The sequence below is a fragment of the Monopterus albus genome, unplaced genomic scaffold, assembly GCF_001952655.1.
Source record: "Monopterus albus unplaced genomic scaffold, M_albus_1.0 scaffold1.1, whole genome shotgun sequence".
Classification (NCBI taxonomy): Eukaryota; Metazoa; Chordata; class Actinopteri; order Synbranchiformes; family Synbranchidae; genus Monopterus; species Monopterus albus.
Window position 1 is genome coordinate 4,546,918 of NW_018127881.1, and position 19,178 is coordinate 4,566,095.

The 19,178-nt window shown below is 40.1% G+C and overlaps 1 protein-coding gene across 5 annotated transcripts in view; it reads right to left on the bottom strand.

The window, feature by feature from the left end:
* Nucleotides 1-19,178, bottom strand: part of LOC109969434 (metabotropic glutamate receptor 4-like) — a 181,772-nt gene that overhangs the window by 24,163 nt on the left and 138,431 nt on the right. For 4 of the 5 annotated variants that reach the window (XM_020616515.1, XM_020616440.1, XM_020616360.1 and 1 more), the window contains exons 8-10: nucleotides 17,881-18,081; nucleotides 2,876-3,012; nucleotides 721-1,656 (exon numbers count right to left, since the gene is read on the bottom strand). In XM_020616515.1, coding sequence (XP_020472171.1) covers nucleotides 721-1,656; nucleotides 2,876-3,012; nucleotides 17,881-18,081 — 1,274 coding nt within the window. Of the gene's footprint in view, nucleotides 1-336; nucleotides 451-720; nucleotides 1,657-2,875; nucleotides 3,013-17,880; nucleotides 18,082-19,178 lie in introns of those variants that run through there. The other variant, XM_020616604.1, reaches the window with a different exon arrangement.

Consider the following 19,178-nt stretch of genomic DNA (forward strand, 5'->3'; position numbering starts at 1 on the left):
TATTGTATGTAAGAGTACATTTGCTGTAATATCAATTACATAGCATCTTGTTGGCTAATTGCAGCCAGCAAAATTGTAAAAACTGCTGTTTTAAGTAATTTTCTAATTGTGTGATTAACTGGATAGTAAGGCAATAGTTTTCCTGTAATTAAAATGAATGAATACTGTAGTCTTGCCCAATATAAAACAAAAATAATATGAATCTACATAAAACAAGAAAAAAAAGGTCCCACTTTGGTTGAACTGGTCCTTGCTGGTAGACAAAGACCACCTGTGACAATGGATCACAAGTCAACTTTCCTTTGTTAAAATACCTTTGCTTACTGTTATCTGAAATACATGCCAAAAACAGTTTAATATGTTGATGATGTTTGGACTATAAATTCATCCACAAAGCAAGTCACCACTCCAGATGTCAGATAAATGTAGCGGAGTCGACAACATTTCGTTCTGAAACAGATTAGTAGGAGCATAGAGAAGCAGATCATGGAAATACTACAATGGACTTCACCACTGCTAATGTGTAGCATAATGTTTAAGTCCCATTACTCATTTGCAATAATGTAAATGGGTTCTAACCATGCTTGTGAACAAACTAAGAACAAATAAATGAACAGTGGAATTAAAAATGCAACCAGAGAGATTTGGCATTTAGAAATAAATCTCTGTGAAGGTGTTTAAACCACTTGCTGTACTGTCATGAGTCAAAAAATTACTTACCTTTTCTGTAGACTGTGAAGTGCCAAAGAAGATTGGGATGAATGCTAGCCAAATAATGCAGGTGGTGTACATGGTAAAACCAATGGGTTTGGCCTCATTAAAGGTCTCCGGCACCCCTCTGGTTTTAATGGCGTAGACTGTACAGGTGACCATAAGCAGCATGCTGTAGCCCAGCAGACAGATCAGAGACAGGTCAGAGATGTCACACTTGAGCAAACCACGAGCCAGCACCGGGTTAGATGTCCGCTGGTCCTCGTAGTCAATGATGGCCTTGGAGGTATCCACACAAAACCAGATGCACACACCGAGCAGCTGCACTGAGGCCAGGGTGAACGTGATGACTAGCTGGGAGGCTGGAGAAATGAACCTGGGTGCACTCACCGACATGCTGCCCTGCTCAAAGATGCGGTAAATACGATTGGTTTTGGTAAGCAGGGCAGCATAACTGATGCTCATCCCTAGACCCAAGAAGATCCTGCGCAGGGAACAGATTCCTACATCAGGGGTGGAAATCATCAGGAACGTTGTGGCATAACAGAGGAAGATGCCAGTTAGCAGCACATAGCTCAGCTCTCGCCCTGATGCTTTCACAATGGGAGTGTCATTGTAACGAATGAACGTGACCACCACAAACAAAGTGGCCATGATGCCAGCGATGGCAATAAGCACAGGGATGACTGCCCATGGAGAGCTCCACTCCAGCTTGACAATTGGAATTGGAACACAGCCCGTGTGATTCTCATTGGGCCGCAAATCAAAGCGACACATCTTACACGTGTAGTTGTCCGCCTGGTACTGATAGCCATCACACCGCTCACAGTGCCAGCAGCAAGGGATACCCTTCACGATCTTCTTGCGCTCACCGGGCTGACAGGGATGGCTGCAGATTGAAGAAGGGATCTGACGAATGCCACCAGGCCACTGCATTGAACGAACCTGCAAGGGAGATAAACATGAATGGACACAAAGAGAGAGACAAAGCCAGACAAGAAGACATCTGTGGCGCACTAAGGTGACTGTATCCTTTAAAATGGTGGCATGTAGAGGCAGTGATTCCTTATTGATCCATAAAGATCCCTAGAACCGCTGGAGGTCAACAAACAATCTAGATGGTACTTGTTGTTTGGGTGTTTAAACCTTGCTCCCACACTTAGTTTTATTTATTTATTTGAGTGGAGGGGTAGCAAAGGGCAATCTGGAGGTCAAATGAAGCATTCCTCATAGATTCAGGAAAATCTTTCCAGTAGGAGGTCACATTATCTGAAGGTCAAGACACAGGGGGAATGGGGCAATCCAATGCTTGCCCTGCAGGGAACTGACACAGTGTTGCTCTTTGTTTGTTTGCTGTGGTAAATAGCTGTTCAGAAGTCGACACTCAGCTATTGTTGATCAGAGGAATGAAAGCCAAATTCTGTTTAAAGACACTACTCTCTCTTGCGGATTTTTGCCTTTTATAAGTATACACGTAAAGATAAATTAGCCATTTCAAACAAGTCTGCTCTTTTTAATGTAATGTTATCACCTTTATTCAACTGTAGCTGTTCATTCAAAGCTGGTAAATTTGTCTCTAAATGTGCATTTAATTAAGAACTCAAAGAACACTAATTAAATGCAGCTAGCTTTAGAGTCTGAAATGGCACGTTGCACAGTAGGTGCCCACAAACCCCCTTGTTTCAGTTTTTCACAGCACATTGAAAGAGGTAAAGAAGACAAACCTCCTCTCAAGCTGCCTCATGTGTTCAATTGTACTTTCTGTGCTTGCCCAAGGCCTCCTCATCATTTTGTCAAAATATAATTTGTTTGGTTCCTTTATGTAATTTACAGTTATAATGCTGTTACTCCATCACACCCCACAGTATTGTTTTTGAAAGTCAGTGATGCCGTCTGGAGAGATGATATTAAATATGTCTGTCCTTAAGCTCTCCGGGCTCTGTTTTCATCACAGTCCGCCCTGTTAATCATTTAAAGCACCCTCTGGATATTTACACCTTTGAAGAGGAGTTAGTGAGCAAACACATAGCTGCAGAGCTGGAGAAAACAAATGCTCAGAGAAGGATTTTCATTGCAAACACTGACACAAATGTAACACAATTGCAGGCTAAATGCTTTTTCTGTAACAGTGTGTGGACATAGAATAAAAAAGGGTAGTGCTCACGTTAAGATGGAGTTGATCTGTCCAGTGGCCAATGATTTTATATTCAGCTGTTCGGTTTCGGATCTGGTACTGGTAGATCTCGTAGCGTCCAGGGGCGTCTCCATTTTCATTGAAGAGAACTGGGTTGCCAGCTATGCCTAAATGAAGGAACAATCGTCACCATTTACTGCATATCATTTAGTTATTTTCTGTGTAGTGAGAGCAAACTAATGTGTTACTACAGTTAGCACTCCTGTATATTAGAAACAAATACATATATTTTTGTATCTAACATTTTTCTTTTCATTTTTCTAATTTGTCTGGAAATATTTCCCTTAACTTCCGTGGCTGCAGGAGATGATTCCTTTTGAGAACATACATTATATGATTTTTGTTTAATGCCTACAGTCAGAGTCAATGCAGGAAGTAGTTGTGTTTCAACTTCCCTGCTATAACAGCAACAACAATTTTGATCGTGATCATATCAAGCCTGGTTCCATACCACTGAATCACTGCCTACATCTCCAATATGTTTTGCTTACTTACAATCAATCCATCAGAGCACGGCAGATGCAATGCTAAAAATGGTAAATGGACTTATAGAGCGCTTTTCTACCATACCTGGACTAAGCACTTGACAGATTCACCCATCCATCCATTCACACACACGCCACAGCTGCCATGCAATGCGCTGACCTGGCCACATGGTTCGGTGTCTTGCCCAAGGACACTTCGGCACATGGACTGGGGAGAACATGCATCAAATTGCCGACCCTGTGATCAGGGCTCTACCCTGGCGCCACAGCCGCCCTGGATGTTCTAACACGCCTCAACTAGACACCACTGAAACTGGCTACTTGAGCAACCTCTGGTCTATGTTAAAGTGCTAAGTGTTAAATTAAACTGCATACAATTGTACAAGTGTGACTATCAAACTGGCCAGTGATTATAGACACTGGTGTTTCAGATTTCCTGAAGTACGTCATCCGCCTCTAGTGTTAAAGTACTCATGGTCTTGGGAAGACTGAAGTAAAGGGGTACAAAGTATAATGAGAACAGTGAATCCATAGTCTGCCACAGTTATCGTAAAAGTACTAGGTATCTACACTTACATGTTGCTAGTTTATGCTGTCCTGTAATTGCTGCTTTTCATTTGCATTTTTTTATCTAATTTACATAGTTTTATCTGCATGCTTCTGTATGCATTTTAAAGGTTTATCTATTAGTATGCATTGTGTTAAGCACTTTGAGTGGCCTTTGTGTATAAAAATGTGTTAAATACTGTAAATAAACTTGCCTTGCATGTGCTTGTTGGTCATACAACTGGCAAAGTCAAAGTCTGCTAATAATAGAACATAATTAATAATAGATCATAATTTTAACTATAGCAATGTGCATATTGTAGAAAGAAGTCATTTTATCATCATTTTAAAAAGCAGTTCAAGTGTACCTGAATATAATCCAGACATTTGTAGAGTATTCTCAACAAAGGCAAACCCAAAGCTGTCTTTCACAACCAGCTTTGTGCTGCTAGCCAAGGAGCAATGCCCATTAATCTGTTTGACTTTGTGCATGCAAAGGACATAGAAAAACTGACTTTGAACAGCTGGATTTCTACAGGACATCCAGAGGTCTCTGACTGACCCCTCCTGAAACACTCTCAAACACACGTCTCATTATTCACACTGTCTGCCCAAGATGTCCTATGCTTTATCATTGTGATAACAGTGTGTAACAATGTATTCCCGTGTGCTGTTTTAAGATGAGCTGTAATGATGTGTCACAAAGAAAGCCCACCAAAGATTCCTCTGTGAGCTCCCCAGTGAAAACTAGATGAGCCACATCTCCCATCCAGTGAACCATGGTGGAACTGCATGCCTAATTGCTTCTATACCTTGAAACACTGATGGAAATTATAAGGGCTTGCATTTGTTTTTGTTTTGTTTTGCTCACAGCTGGGTTATTATTAAGACTCCCAATGCACAATGAGCAGAACAAAAGGGTAAACATGGCCAGTTGCTGCTGATGGATTTCTGATGATGAGCCTTTTTTACCCTACTATTTGTTTTGATGCTAGAGGATGCAGCACCCTAATCCACATCTCGATGAGTCAGCCCTGCTGGATTATGGCATTATCGTTTTACTCATCCTTGCCTCTGTGACAATGCCGCTCACATCACAAAGCAGTTTGTGATCATGGGAGGATTACAGTGACTTTATGAAGCAGAGAGGCATTATGTTTTTATATTAAACATATCAACACTGTTGGTAAGCTGTCATATTTTCTAACAAAGATTTTAATCGTGTCAAGCCTGTTTTTTTTTTTTTTCTTGTTCTCCAATTTCCTAAGCTTTTAAAGAGGCTTTGAAGCTGTCTGCCTTCCACTGTCACAGCTGGGGTTATGTGCTCAATCCTGTAAGTGCTCATATGGACACCGCTGTCACTGAAAGAGGAAAATTGGACCCTGAATGGCACACTGGTGGTTTCAGGAGACTAATGCAGCAACAGTACCAATATAACACTGCTGATATGATTATATTTAATGGGTGTTTTGGTCATGCTTGCTTTTCAAATTAATACCTTTCATAGGTTGATAGCTCTCTTACTTTGAGTTACTGTAAATGTGCTTCTACAGAATATGCACATATCACAGCTATTACCACTGCTCATTTATCACACAAGATTTGGTAGTGATTAAAAAGATAAGCCAAATCTTATTTTTCCTGGACCATATAATTCACAGGTACATGAACATAAGCATATATAGCTGAAGAGGTTGACCAGTTTTTTTGTTTTAATCTGACAATTTTATGATCCCGTTTTACTCTTACACAGTTAAAAATATCAGTGATTTAAAAGCCTCATAAACAGTAAACTAAAGTTACTAACAAGGTTATTGTTTTTGTTTTTTGTCCTTGCATTAAAAGACCTGTTTGTCAATCTGGGAGTGACAGCCTGTGCTTTTGAATTCAGGTGGTGAGGCAACCTTTTCATACATTGTGCCTTTAATGTTGTTATCCACACTATTTTCAACCATTTTCCATCTGTTACTGGCTGAAAAAGACCCAGATCATGAGAGCTTCTGCTATGCTGCATCATATGTCAGATACATTACTGACAGAAATGAGAAGTAAGTAATCAACAACAGCGGAAATGACCCTGAACTGAATGTCAGACTGACAACACTGCTGGAATAGGAGGTGATTTCTGGGAAGCACAGCAAAAAAAAAAACAAAACAAAAAAAAAAACATGTACTTAAATTTTTTTTTTTTCATTAAAAAGGTAAGCATTACCACTTACAGGATACGGCTGGTCATTTCCTATATTAACAGTCCCCATACCAAGATTAAAACTGACAATGAACTGCCTCTACTCATGGCTAATGTCCATCAGTGTGTCAGTCCTGGATTTGCTTGTTCATCTGTGCCATAGATCTTCGTTGTATCACCGCTGCACTGGGTGACATATTTCTTCATTAGCAAACCCCAGACCCGAGCTTGAAGAACCAGCTCGATGTAAACAAAGCAGAGAGCTCGCACATGCACAGCTGACTGACTTGTGTTAACCTCAGAAATTTAGGGCTGCACAGAACCTTTGGGGCAACATAGTTGGGTCTGGTGTTTCAAAATGAAAAAAGCATAGTGCAGCAGTGTATTGAATAGTTTTTGAAAAACAGTGGAGGTCTATTGCACAGACGAACAAGCAAATCCAGGACAGACGGCTGACAGACAGTAACTTTAGTCTCTGTATGGAGATTGCTGAAGATACTACTCATATAGAAAATGGCTAGCCTTGTCCTTTAAAGCAGTTATGTTTCCAGTGCTTCTTTAACAGTCTGGTGTTTCTAGTCTACAGGTGACAGTCATTAATTAATTCTTGTTTCTTCATCTTGCCACAGCAAAATGTGAGGGCTTTCTGTCAGAACAGTTAAAGGCAGTATTTATTTACTTATGATGCAATTTTAACATCACTGTGATATTTCAGTAAAATATGAACTCTTAAGATGGGGAGATTTAGTAAAATATGCAGATGCTATACTAGTTTTTGTTCCAGTTGCAGGTGAGGAATCAAGTCTGTCATGTGGCATAAACTCCTTGTCTAAATAGTCCACTTACTAGTCAGGGGCATAATGAGCTCCTTAGAGGCCTCTGCCATGGCTGCTTTATGCTCTACACTAATGTGCCGCGGCAGCCTGAGGTCACACGTGTGTACCACAGGCTACTCATTTGCTCATCACGTTATGCACTCTTTAAGAAATGCTGGGGTTAATGGAGTGCTTGTAATTATGTTATACTTAATGATTGTGGTATTGCCCCCTTCCCCCTTCTACCTCACATACACATCTTAAGAATTACCCCAGTATGATCATTAATCCAACATGTGCTTGGACACACAACTGGGACACCCTTGGTGAATGGCAGTGCAGCTTGCTGCCCTCTACACTGGTCATTAGCTCTTAATGGCCTGTACACAGGTAAGTCATGCAGAATCTCTTGAACTATGTGAGTTTTTCCTGGCCCCTGTCACTGTGATGACTTTGGCATGAATATTCAGTCTCAGAGGATATTTACTAAACCCGTCATAAATTATCATCAGATGTGTTACCAACACTGAGGATGTAAATGGGCACAGCTACAGATGTGTCAATCTGAATGTACCTCCACTTAGGTTCTTGTGCCATTGTACACATGTGGGCTGAGAGGAGTGAAGAAGAAAATATAAGTTTACAGCAAATGAACTTTAATTTGGTTGAAGGGACTGACAAACATATTTCGGAATGGCAATCACGTAGCCTTCTGCCAGTCAAATTATCTTTTATTTCAGTCAGTAATCGACTTGACTTGAAGCATAGTTTGACCTGAAAGCCTGTACAAGTCCCCCACATTCTCCTCTGGCTTGTGATGTGATTTACAAACACCCTCTCCTTCCTCAGACATGCTCTTAACTTCAAAGAGATCTCGGATGACCAACAGTGGCCACATTGGAAGCAGTGCTGCAAAAGTTACACGAGCTTTCTCTTGACATTAAATTTCAGCCACTGTTCCCTCTGTAGCAGTGGTGGTAAATCAGGCGCTGAGGTTATTTGTATAAATTTACATTCTCTCCCCCCTGATTATTTGGTCCCTGAATGGGAACGTTTTAAAATACATAGTGTCATATTCTTGTTCTCCCATGCAGAACCCCACTGTGACTCCTCAGTAAATATTAACACATGCAATTTCAATTTTAGTGCCAAAAAATGGACCCACAAAAGCTTAGTAAATATCCCCCATAATCTATAAACTACTGCTATTCACATATACTCAAACTGGAGTTTAAATGTTACCGTATAAGCACACAAGTTTGGCACGAAGGTAGACATACTGTGTGTGCAGGAGACCAGGTGGAAGGGTAGCAAAGTGCATAGTATTGGAGAGGGATACAAACAGTTTTATTATGGTGTGGATAGGAAGAGAAATGGATAGGAGTGATCCCAAAGGAGGAGCTTGTGAGGAAGGTTTTAGAGGTGAAAAGAGTGTCAGACAGGGTGATGAGTTTGAAGTTGGAAATTGAAGGGGTGAGTTAGAAGAGAAGGAGAGAGTGGACCCATCTGGAGTGGGTTAGATGAGGTGACTGGAGCAGACTTCAACGGGCACGTTGGGTGAGGGGAACAGTGGTGATGGGCAAGTTTGGTGTTAAGGAAAGGAACCTAGAAGGACAGATGGTGGTGGACTTTGCTAAGAGGTTGGAAATGGCTGGAGTTAATACCTATTTCCAGAAGAGGGAGGAACATAGAGTTACATATAAGAGTGGAGGTAGGAGTACGCAGGTAGACTACATCTTATGTAGACGAGGCAATCTGAGAGAGATTAGGGACTGCAAAGTGGTGGTAGGAGAGAGCGTAGCCAGACAGCATCGGATGGGGGGGGGTAGGATGACTCTGGTGGTCAGGAAGAAGAGGAGGAAAGACAGAAAAGAAGACCAAGTGGTGGAAGTTGAAAAAGGAAGAATGTTGTGAGGAATTCAGACAGGAAGAACTTCCAGATGACTGGGAAACTACAGCAGAAGTGATCAGGGAGACAGGTAGGAAGGTGCTAGGTGTGGCATCTGGAAGGAGGAAAGAAGATAAGGAAACATAGTGGTGGAACGAGGAAGTACAGGACAGCATTCAGAGGAAGAGGCTAGCTAAAAAGAAGTGGGACGTAGAAAGGACTGAAGACAGCAGACAGGATTACAAGAAATTGCAGTGTAGAGTGAAGAGCGAGGTGACAACGGCCAAACAGAAAGCATATGATGAGTTGTATGCCAGGTTAGACACGAGGAAAGGTGAGAAGGACTTGTACAGATTAGTGAGACAGAGAGATAGAGATGGGAAGGATGTGCAACAGATAAGGGCGATTAAAGACAGAGATGGAAAGGTGCTAACAAGTGAGGAGAGTGTGCAGAGAAGATGGAAGGAGTATTTTGAGGAACTGATGAATGAGGAAAATGAGAGGGAAAGAAAGGGGGAAGAGGTGAATATTGTAAAGCAGGAAGTAGCAAAGATTAGAAAGGGTGAGGTGAGGAAGGCTCTGAGGAGAATGAAGAGTGGAAAGGCTGTTGGTCCAGATGACATACCTGTAGAGGTGTGGAAGTGTCTAGGAGAGACAGCAGTGGAGTTTCTAAACTAATTTGTTCAACATGATTTTAGAGAGTGAAACTTAAAATGTGAAACCTATAACAGCTTTTAGGATAAAATTTTACTCAAGGACTTGAAAACATTCCACAAAGATAACTGCACTACACAGACTTTCTAGAGCAGTGAGAATATTCACCACAATTTACATTTTCAAGAAGTGTTGCACCTTCAAAACCCAGCATACCAACAAAAGGAAAAGGAGGCTTCAAGTTTTTTAGTACTAACCTACACCAGGGTAGCCAAAGTATGGGTTGTAGGACAAGGGCAAAGAGAAGTATGTAAAGGAAAGGTGTACAAGACAGTAGTGAGTCCAGCTATGCTGTATAGGTTAGAGACTGTAGCAGTGAGGAAAAGACAAGAGGCAGAGATGGAGGTAGCAGAGATGAGGATGTTGAGGTTCTCTTTAGGAGTGACCAGGATGGACAGGATTAGGAATGAGCACATCAGAGGGACAGCTCAGGTCGGCTGTTTTGGGGACAAGGTCAGAGAGGCCATAGTGAGATGGTTTGACAATGAGGGAGTTAACTGGGGTGAGAGTAGAGGATGCCAAGGATAGAGTTAGGTGGAAACAGATGATTCGCTGTGGCGACCTCTTATGGCAACAGCCGGAAGTAGAAGAAGATAAGCACACAAATTGTATGTTTCTCAACTCAACTCAACTTTATTTATATAGCACTTTACCACAGCACAGCTGACCAAAGCACTTAACATATTATACAAATATAAAAACAACACATAAAAAGCTATAGACAGTAATATAAACACTAACACTACGGACAGAGTGTCATTCCTGGTCAAACGCCAATGAATAGAAGTAGGTCTTCAAATAAGACTTAAAAGTGGACAGTGAGGGGGCCTGCCTAATATAAAGCGGCAAGGCATTCCATAGGTTTGGACCTACCACAGCAAAGGCTCTGTCCCCCTATTCACTGCTTATCAATGTTAGAAATGAGGTCTGAACTTGATTTGATTTATTCTTTCAAGCATGTAAAGACAGTTGATATGTCAACACACATAATTTTACACATATAAACAAATAAAAGAATCTTAAAACGAACCCTAAAATGCACCGGAAGCCAGTGGAGAGATGCCAGTACGGGCGTTATGTGGTCCTTCTTACGCCCCCCAACCAATAGCCGAGCGGCAGCGTTCTGGACCCTCTGGAGGCGGGCAAGCCCCGATTGACCAACTCCAGCGTACAGTGCATTACAGTAATCCATGCGTGATGTAACAAACGCATGGATCACTGTCTCCAAATGCTGCCGCGACAAAAAGGGTTTTAATTTCACAAGCTGCCTTAAATAAAAAAATCCAGATTTTACAACAGCATTTATCTGGCTCTCCATTCTCAAATCCGAGTCTATTCTAAAACCTAAATCATTGACAACTGATCGCACATACTGCCCCAAAAAGCCTAGGTCTACCGGAGGAGGTTCGCCAGACGTATTCTGGCCAAACACTATAACCTCAGTTTTATCATCATTTAGCTTCAAGCAATTTAACGACATCCAGGTCCTAATATCGGCAAGACATGCTAAAAGCTAAAATTGTTTAAAAATGAATAAATAAATGAGATAGTATAAATCTCTAGAGACCCACAATGCATTTGGTTTTGGGAGTATGTCAAGGCTTGGGGATACTGTAAAATGCCATACATTTTCATATAAAAGCCGGATTTGAATAATGGCAGAGTCTGCTATAATAGCCAGCATTAACAAAAAAGGCGAGGTTAAAGAAAAGAAAAATTTAAGAGTGGTGGAATTACAGTACCACTGTTCTAATACCTACCATGGTAACGTCAGTAAAATGTACATTTCTACAATCATGTCATACTCACCAGTCTTCTGAAAACTCTAAAACAGAAACATTGCTTTCATTTATTCCAACTGTGTCTCATATTTTTGGGAGCATGGCACAATGTAACAATGACTACAGATGTTTCAAACTCAGAACCCACCAGTAATGGGATTGATTACGCCCTCTGAGCCACTGAAAGGCTTTTAATGTGAAACAAAAATGTAAGAAGTGTTGCATTTCATTGTCAGTGACTCCATCCATGTTCTAAAATGGGCAAACTGGAGCAACTGGAAGAAACAAGCGAATTTAAACAATATTTCTCTCAGAAAAAAAAAAAAACTGCATGCAGTAGAGTGGTGAGTGACATGTTGAGTAGTGGTGTGGGGAGACCCGCGAGACCTAAACCTGTCCTAAACTAAAGTGTGCAGTGATATTTTCCATACTTATATAACTGTGAAATTATAAACAAAGGCCTGGCTTTTGTATAAATACTTTGTTTTAAATAAAGGCTAGGAATTTACAGCTCATTTCTAGCTTTTATGTACTGTAGTTACTAACCCCCGCCTTAACATGTGTGTTAAGGCGGGAGTTTTTGTTAAATTGTCACGAATGTATAAATTCAATTCACTTATTATTATTGAGTTAAAGGTGGTGTTGTACTGGACTACATTATATTCAGAAGTGTCCCTAATATTCTGACTCTCTCTCTAAATATAATGTAATCCAGTACAGCACCACCTTTAACTATGACCTCAGTAATAAACATACAATTGAATTTATACATTTATAACAAATCTACTAAAAACTGAAACACTTTGAGCTTCATGAACACAGATGTTGAGGTGGAAGTGTTGCATTGAAATGCTTACAACTGCACACCTAATAAAGTGGTGAGTGTATTTAGAACTGTCTGTTCTTATTATGTTGAATACAGTCTGATATTTTGAATAATACCCATAAAAGAAAAACATGAACCACATGTTTTCAGTATGCCATAAAATGTCAACTGGTATCATCTTTTGAACTAAACAATGACAACGACGTTGCACATCCTTGAGAGAAGAGAATTAGGTGTGGAAGGATGGAAAACCCTGAGAGCTAGTCTTTATTCTACATTCTGCTGTCCCTGGTGAGATTGGCACTGAAAAGGCCACTGCTTTTTAGTCTGCAGCAGAGCAAAAAAAACACTTTCCCCTGATGTGATAGCAAGAGACATGAAACACAGATGGGAAGCTTCATTCAATTGTAAACTACTGAAGTCTGAACGATTGTTCAACACCTCAAATGCAGAGGTGGGAACAGGAAAGAAGGAAGCTCTGAAGAGTGTCAAACCGTGCATAAAGATGGACGGAAGGTGTTTGATTCTTCTGCTTTGTCAGCCATCGCCACGGCTGCTGCCGAATGAGCCGAAAAGAAGCACTTAAAAAGTTGATAATTTAATGTAAAGAGAAAACTTTAGATGCACCCGTGTGCAAAATCTGACTTGGAGATAATGTAAAGATTGAGAATACTGAAAAAAATTTCATCTTTTCTAAAAGGTCACCTGTCAGCCTACTGTGCCCCCTGTTAAGATCCTGACAGTCCACTGAGGTATCATAGATAAACAGTTTTGTGAGCATGCGAGGACTAAAGCCACTATGGGCACCTTTGTTTTTAAGAGGCTTCTTGACATTTGACCTTTAGCAGCTGAGTTTCATTACATATGCATCCCAGTGCAATATATTTGCAATACAGTCTTGCTGGACTCCGGAAAGCTGTGCAGCACTGCAGTACGAGAGATGCGAGTTATTTTCAGCAGATGTCCGCTAAAACCCCCGACAGTAATTCTTGCTGGCTCAGCTTCAGCAATGATTCATCACAACAAAAAATGACCTACATTTAGGTACATTTCTGTTGATCGCTATTTCTGCTTTGTGCGTTGACTGGTGTGTAAAATAATAATATCACAACACAGAGATAAATATTGCCTTTGAAAATATAATATACAGACCAACAGGCTTAGTTTCAGAGGTTAGATTGTTTTGTATATCTGGACAACTTCAATATGCTGCTGTGTGCTGATGCAAGCAGGTGTTGTATAACCACAAGGCAAACCCCTCTAGTCAGACAGTTTTGTAACATTAATACAGCTTGCCTGGTTAGAACGAAATCCAGTTGAAACGGACCTAAAAATTTTTTTCTTTCATAGATGTAATCTACACACTGTTCTTGTATGAAAAAATGCCCTATTATTGTGTCATTTTAAAACATTTTGCTATTTTTATCTGTCTTTTTTGTCCAAACCCCCAAACATTTCATACAAACCTTGAGCTTGGTAACAGGCTCAGTAGTTTTTCCAATTTTTTAACAATACTATATTGAGAGAGAATAATAAATTACATACAGTAAATGCTAATTGAAATCTAGCCTAAACCTTTGTAGACAAATATATAAACCTAATTTATTTCCACAGAGATAATCAGAAATAAACATTTTGCCAAGGAAAAAAGGAGAAAATAGAAGCTGTTTTACAATGGACCATAAGAACCAGTGAACCCAGCATACCACATGTTGTGAACAGCAGTTTTCTTTCTTCCATGTGCTATTGGATTCTGAGCAGCTCAGTTGGTGCAGCTGGGGGTTAAGGGCATCTTAATGGTTGTTGTGAAGGGGGACTGTTTACTTTTTCCACCTGATTTCCCAGCATGTTTTGGGACTCAACGGTTTTACTTTGTGAATCTCAAGTTAGTAAAGGCCCCACAAATGTTTAGCTTATGGGACTCTGTAGACAGGTGGACATTGCTACAATTTAAATTTCCCTTTCCTATAGTCATACTCAACTCTATGTCTCCGACATTTTCAGCTTTGCACAGCACGTAGTTGAGATTTGGGAGGTGTGCATGTCGGACCGTCTGCAGCCATCAGGGATTTTCGTTTACCCATAAACCCCTTTGCTGCGTAGGTGGGTGGTGATTCCTACATGTAGTTGCAGACAAATCTAAATGTAAAGCCAAATGAATGTATAAAGGTGACATATCAGAATCAATGTAGTTGTTTTTACATTCAACTCTAAATGATAACGGAGAGGTGGCTTGATCTCAAAATGAAACATAAGCTGGCAACAGGAATGACCTGTCATTCAGCAAATAGTGTTTGGATGAATGTTTGTGTGATTGGCAGCATCATCAAGCTAATCAAACAACTGATTGGATATTTCTTTGTGTCTTCAGCTGACAGTAGTTACAGCCATTGCTAAAGGTTAGCCTCCACAAAGAATGCACGAAGCAGGCTATTTGTTGGGGAGTCGTTCTTGTGAATGGTCACAATAGAAATACGTAGCAGATTGTATCCTGTCTTACAAGTAAAGAAACTGCTAATGTAGCTAACATGTACAGAATCAGCTAAATTACATTAGCCAAGGAAGCTAGTTGAGCTCGCCTTACACTAGATGACAATGTCTACACTTACTTTTAAAAGACTAAGCTCTGACACCCTCTCACATCTAAAGACAATGTGTCATTAGTCATAGACTATGATTTTAGAAAGACTGAGGATCATGCAAGGTCACTATGTGCAAGACCGAAACTAGATTTCTCTTGAGACTACTTCCTATACGCTCCTGCGTTTCACTACACCTGCACTTGTGTGTGCAGTGTTTTTCTTGGAAAAAACAACCAAAAAGAAAAAGAGAAGACACTGTGAACACGACCCTGGTTGACTGAAAAAGGGCAGCAAGGTCTGCCCACCTCTTCTCGTTCTTCACTCTGTCACGGTACAAATTGGATGACATGTCAAAGAGACGCACTTGCTCACTCCACAACTCTACCAGCAAGTTATATTTACCCATGTCTTTGCCCACTACGCTGTTTCCTGATTGGTGCTGGAGAAAGCTCAACTACCAGCTGTTTATTATGTTCACGTCAGCGTCTGCATGAACCAAGACTGAAGACTTAATGATAATATTAAACATGGCTGATTTTATCTGAACGTCAAGATGTGAAAGAGGATGACTTAAAACAGCTCCGAAAACCACCTTACACCAAACGAACAAAATGACGCAAATGTGACATGATTGTAGCAAGACTCTTGATTTTTATTCCGACACCGGACGTTTGTCTGTGACACGCTTGAAAAGGCTGGCATTAGTTGACATTGCATAAATGTTACATATATAAGCGAATTTCCTTCAAATGATTCAAATAAATATTTAATAATAATTTCGTTATTTTCAGTTCAATCAACAAAATGTGTAGCCTATTTGCTTAGGGATCTCCAACCTATAATGCTCCTGTTCTTAATCCCACCTACAAAGCTGGCTGCAAAACGTAGCCCCAGTATTTAAATCACTGAACAAACTGAAAATGTGTGCAGTCATTCAGCGGTCAGGCATCAGGTTGGTCCATCCTATGGTTACCTGCTGTATCTCTTATGTGAATTTTATGTCAATACTGAAAAACTTTTGGCATTTATTGATATTTACATAAAATAAACCCAATTATAAGGAAGCCAGACCTGATAAAAGAATCATAAATGAGATTTTCTGCTCACATGTCCAGTGAACAATGACACATTGGACAAAGCTGTGGTGCAGTCCAGACAACATGAAGAGTATGTTATTTCCTACCACAGAGAACAGTAATTTATGTCACAGTCTGAAGATTCCTAGTGTACAAAAGCATCTGTTAACAGTGGCACCCTCCCTTTCATAATAAAAACACCCCAGATCTTTAGTGGCGTGAAAACCTGCACAATCACCTGTACAATTTTCTGAAGGAAACCTTTTCCTTTTACTTCTCAGATATGAATTAAACATTGAATTGACATTCTGCCTGTGCAACAAGTAGATATTAGAATGACAAATTAGTTTGAAGAGCAGAAGTTCAAATGAATAATTTATCTGTACAAACACTGCATACTCAAGTCTCTATAAAAGAATTTTAATTGTCTTAAATTGAATTGTGTTAAAAAGGTACTGTCTATATAATGGAACTGGATCACTGCTCTTTGTGTGAAAGCAGTTAATTATTAAAATTCCAGTCACGAATGTGAACTTGACTGATAACTGGGTTTAATGTAAGGCTGTGGAGGAAATGGAAAATAGGTCATTCAACATAAGAAAGTAAGTAAGGGCTGGGTTCAGACCCATCAGATGTTAGAAGAAAATGTTTTCAGTGCTGCCATCGTTGAATGCCATCAACCTAAACTGATAATTAACAAGAAATACTTTAAGTTAGTCATTTTTTGAGGCACCACTGTGACTGAATACAGTCTCACAGAATTGCTAACATGGCTGTAAACTCTTTACTGAACCTATTGCAAATTACCATCAGGTGCACAAAATTTAATGCCGTATTTATTGTACCAGCGCTGATCATATAAATGAACAAAGCTGCAGCAGTGTTCATTTGAATAGACTACATGGCCATTATCAGTGGCTGCAGCCTGAATAGTGTCTCTGTGGGCTGAGAGGGGACGTAGAAAGTATAAGCTTACAGTGACTGAACTTTAATATGGTCAAAGAAATCAACAAACACATTTCAGAAAGGTAATCACATAGTCTTCTGACATCAACCTGAAAGCTTGTAAAAGTCCTTCACATCCTCCTCTGGCAACGAGCAATGCGAATTATAAACACCCTCTCTTTCGTCATATGCGTTCTTAACTCCGATAAGATGACTAACAGCTGCCATACTGAGAGCAGTGCTGCAAATTTTACACCTCCAGGCGTAAAATTTCAAAGCCACAGGGATGGTAAATCAGGCGCTGAGATTATTTGTATATACAGTATTTCCATTCTCTCCGTCCTTATTTTGCGTCACTAAATGGGAACACCTTAAAATACACTTATCACAAGATCAAAAGCGCAATTCCTGCAGTTCCGCTTTTTTCTTGTTCTGTCACAAAACCCCACTGTGATTCAATATGAATGCAGATTCACTGTTTAGTGCCAAAAAATGGGCAACAAAACCTTAGTAAATATCCCCTTTAGTCTTGTTTTCCTATAAAAGTGAGAAGGTACAGAGGCGATATTAAACCGGCCTGAATATGTATTGTGCAGGTATTATGGGAAAAACGGACCCAGAGTGAGTCATTAATGATCCAATCACATCTTTGCTAAGGTCTTGTGTGACAGCTACTCTCACCGTCATTCATAACCTCTTATAAATCCTTTGTGATGCGTTTCACAGCTTTAGTTTTTGGTTTAAGTAGGTAAGTATGGTAATCATCGCCTTGTGTTTACATAGCTTTATCTGTTTGCAGAGATGCTAAGATGGGAAGTGTGTCCTGTACTTCTATTTAAAAAAAAAAAAAAAAAAACTAGCTTGTAGTCTGAGCCTGTTGCAATTGATATGTTGAACATACAGATGAACTGTGAACTGCAGCATTGTAGTTTTTGGCATCTGCTGTCTGAATTTGAATGCGTAGTAGTTTAGACAGAAATATGATTAATCTGAAAGCCTTTGCAAAAATGCTTTTCCCTTAATGAAAGTGGGAATGCATTTGTCAACTAAAATATCTGAGTGCTTTAAAATCTCTTACATTAGAATACCTCTGGATCTGAGACAAACAGTATCAATAAATAAAACTGACCTGCGAAGTTAAGGCGGCGGATGTGCTTCAGCAGATGGGTGCCATTGATAGGATCCATTTTTGCACAGAGACCCACTTTTCCTGGGCAGAGCTCCTGGTGCATGTTGTGCAGGGCATGAGCCATTGCATAAACAGCATCAATAACAAACTGCACTTTTCCCTCCTGCTCATAATGGGAGTCCTTCCCTATTCGCTCCTGATCTGTAAGACACAGACAAATGCATAAATCAGACACATCACATGCATAAATTGTGTATGTGTATGATTTTGTAAATCATGCATTTAAATTATGGAAACAGCATGGTCTGTGGTCACTCATTTGGCTCATTGTTAATCATGTTAAGTGCTTGATTGGGTCAGACATTTGGATCCATGTACTGTCCTTAAGCAATTGTGAGGGACAACTGAAGAGGATTTCAACAAGTGGATTTCAAGTTCTCAATCAGTTGAAATATGTGTAATTCTTTCAACCACATCATGCAATCCAGAAAAATGTATTCACTTAAAGACTGGAGAGGCTTCTGTGAGTGGCTCTAGTTTCAAGACTTATCTACTTGCGAGTTTGTCTCTGACCCTTGTTTGAAGTAGGCTGGTGATGAAGCAGCATATTTACAGCCTGTGCCAGACTACTAACATACATAATAGTACCAAGAAAGAGTTTTTTTAAAAACATCCTTCTTGAAACTCAATTATAGGATAACTTCAAGATAAATGGAGGGTGTGGAAGGAAAATGCATTGCTCTTCAGTGAGTCTTACTCGTTTGGCACAGGGTCTTGCCTCTTGCAATTAGCTAGAAGGTATACATCTGGATCGCTGCAGAGGAGCAAATCAATTCCAATATATGGAGTGCAGGGTTTTCTTGTCTGGGAAATCTCATCAGTTAAAAACAAAAACTCTTTCTCGTCTGTCCAGTAGCAATACATGGATTTCCCTCTGAGTGGTTTTCTAAGCATTAGATCTTGGACCTACATGTCTATCCCATCAATTATTACCTACAGTAAATGCATTATGCAATTTCCATTAGCAGTTAAAGAAGAAGAAAAAAAAAAAGAATACGCATTCCAATGTGATCGTATACGAGAATCATGATCTGCTTGACTGAGTGACCACCTGTGAATCCAGTCTCTAATGCCTGAGTGTGTTTAGAAGCCAATAGAGTGTGGAATGAGAGGGGTAAGAAATGGAGACATCCACTCATAGGACAGGGATAATCCGCTCACAGGACAGGGATAATCCGCTCATAGGACAGGGATAATCCGCTCACAGGTCCAATGTAGTAACTTGTGATAGGAGTTTA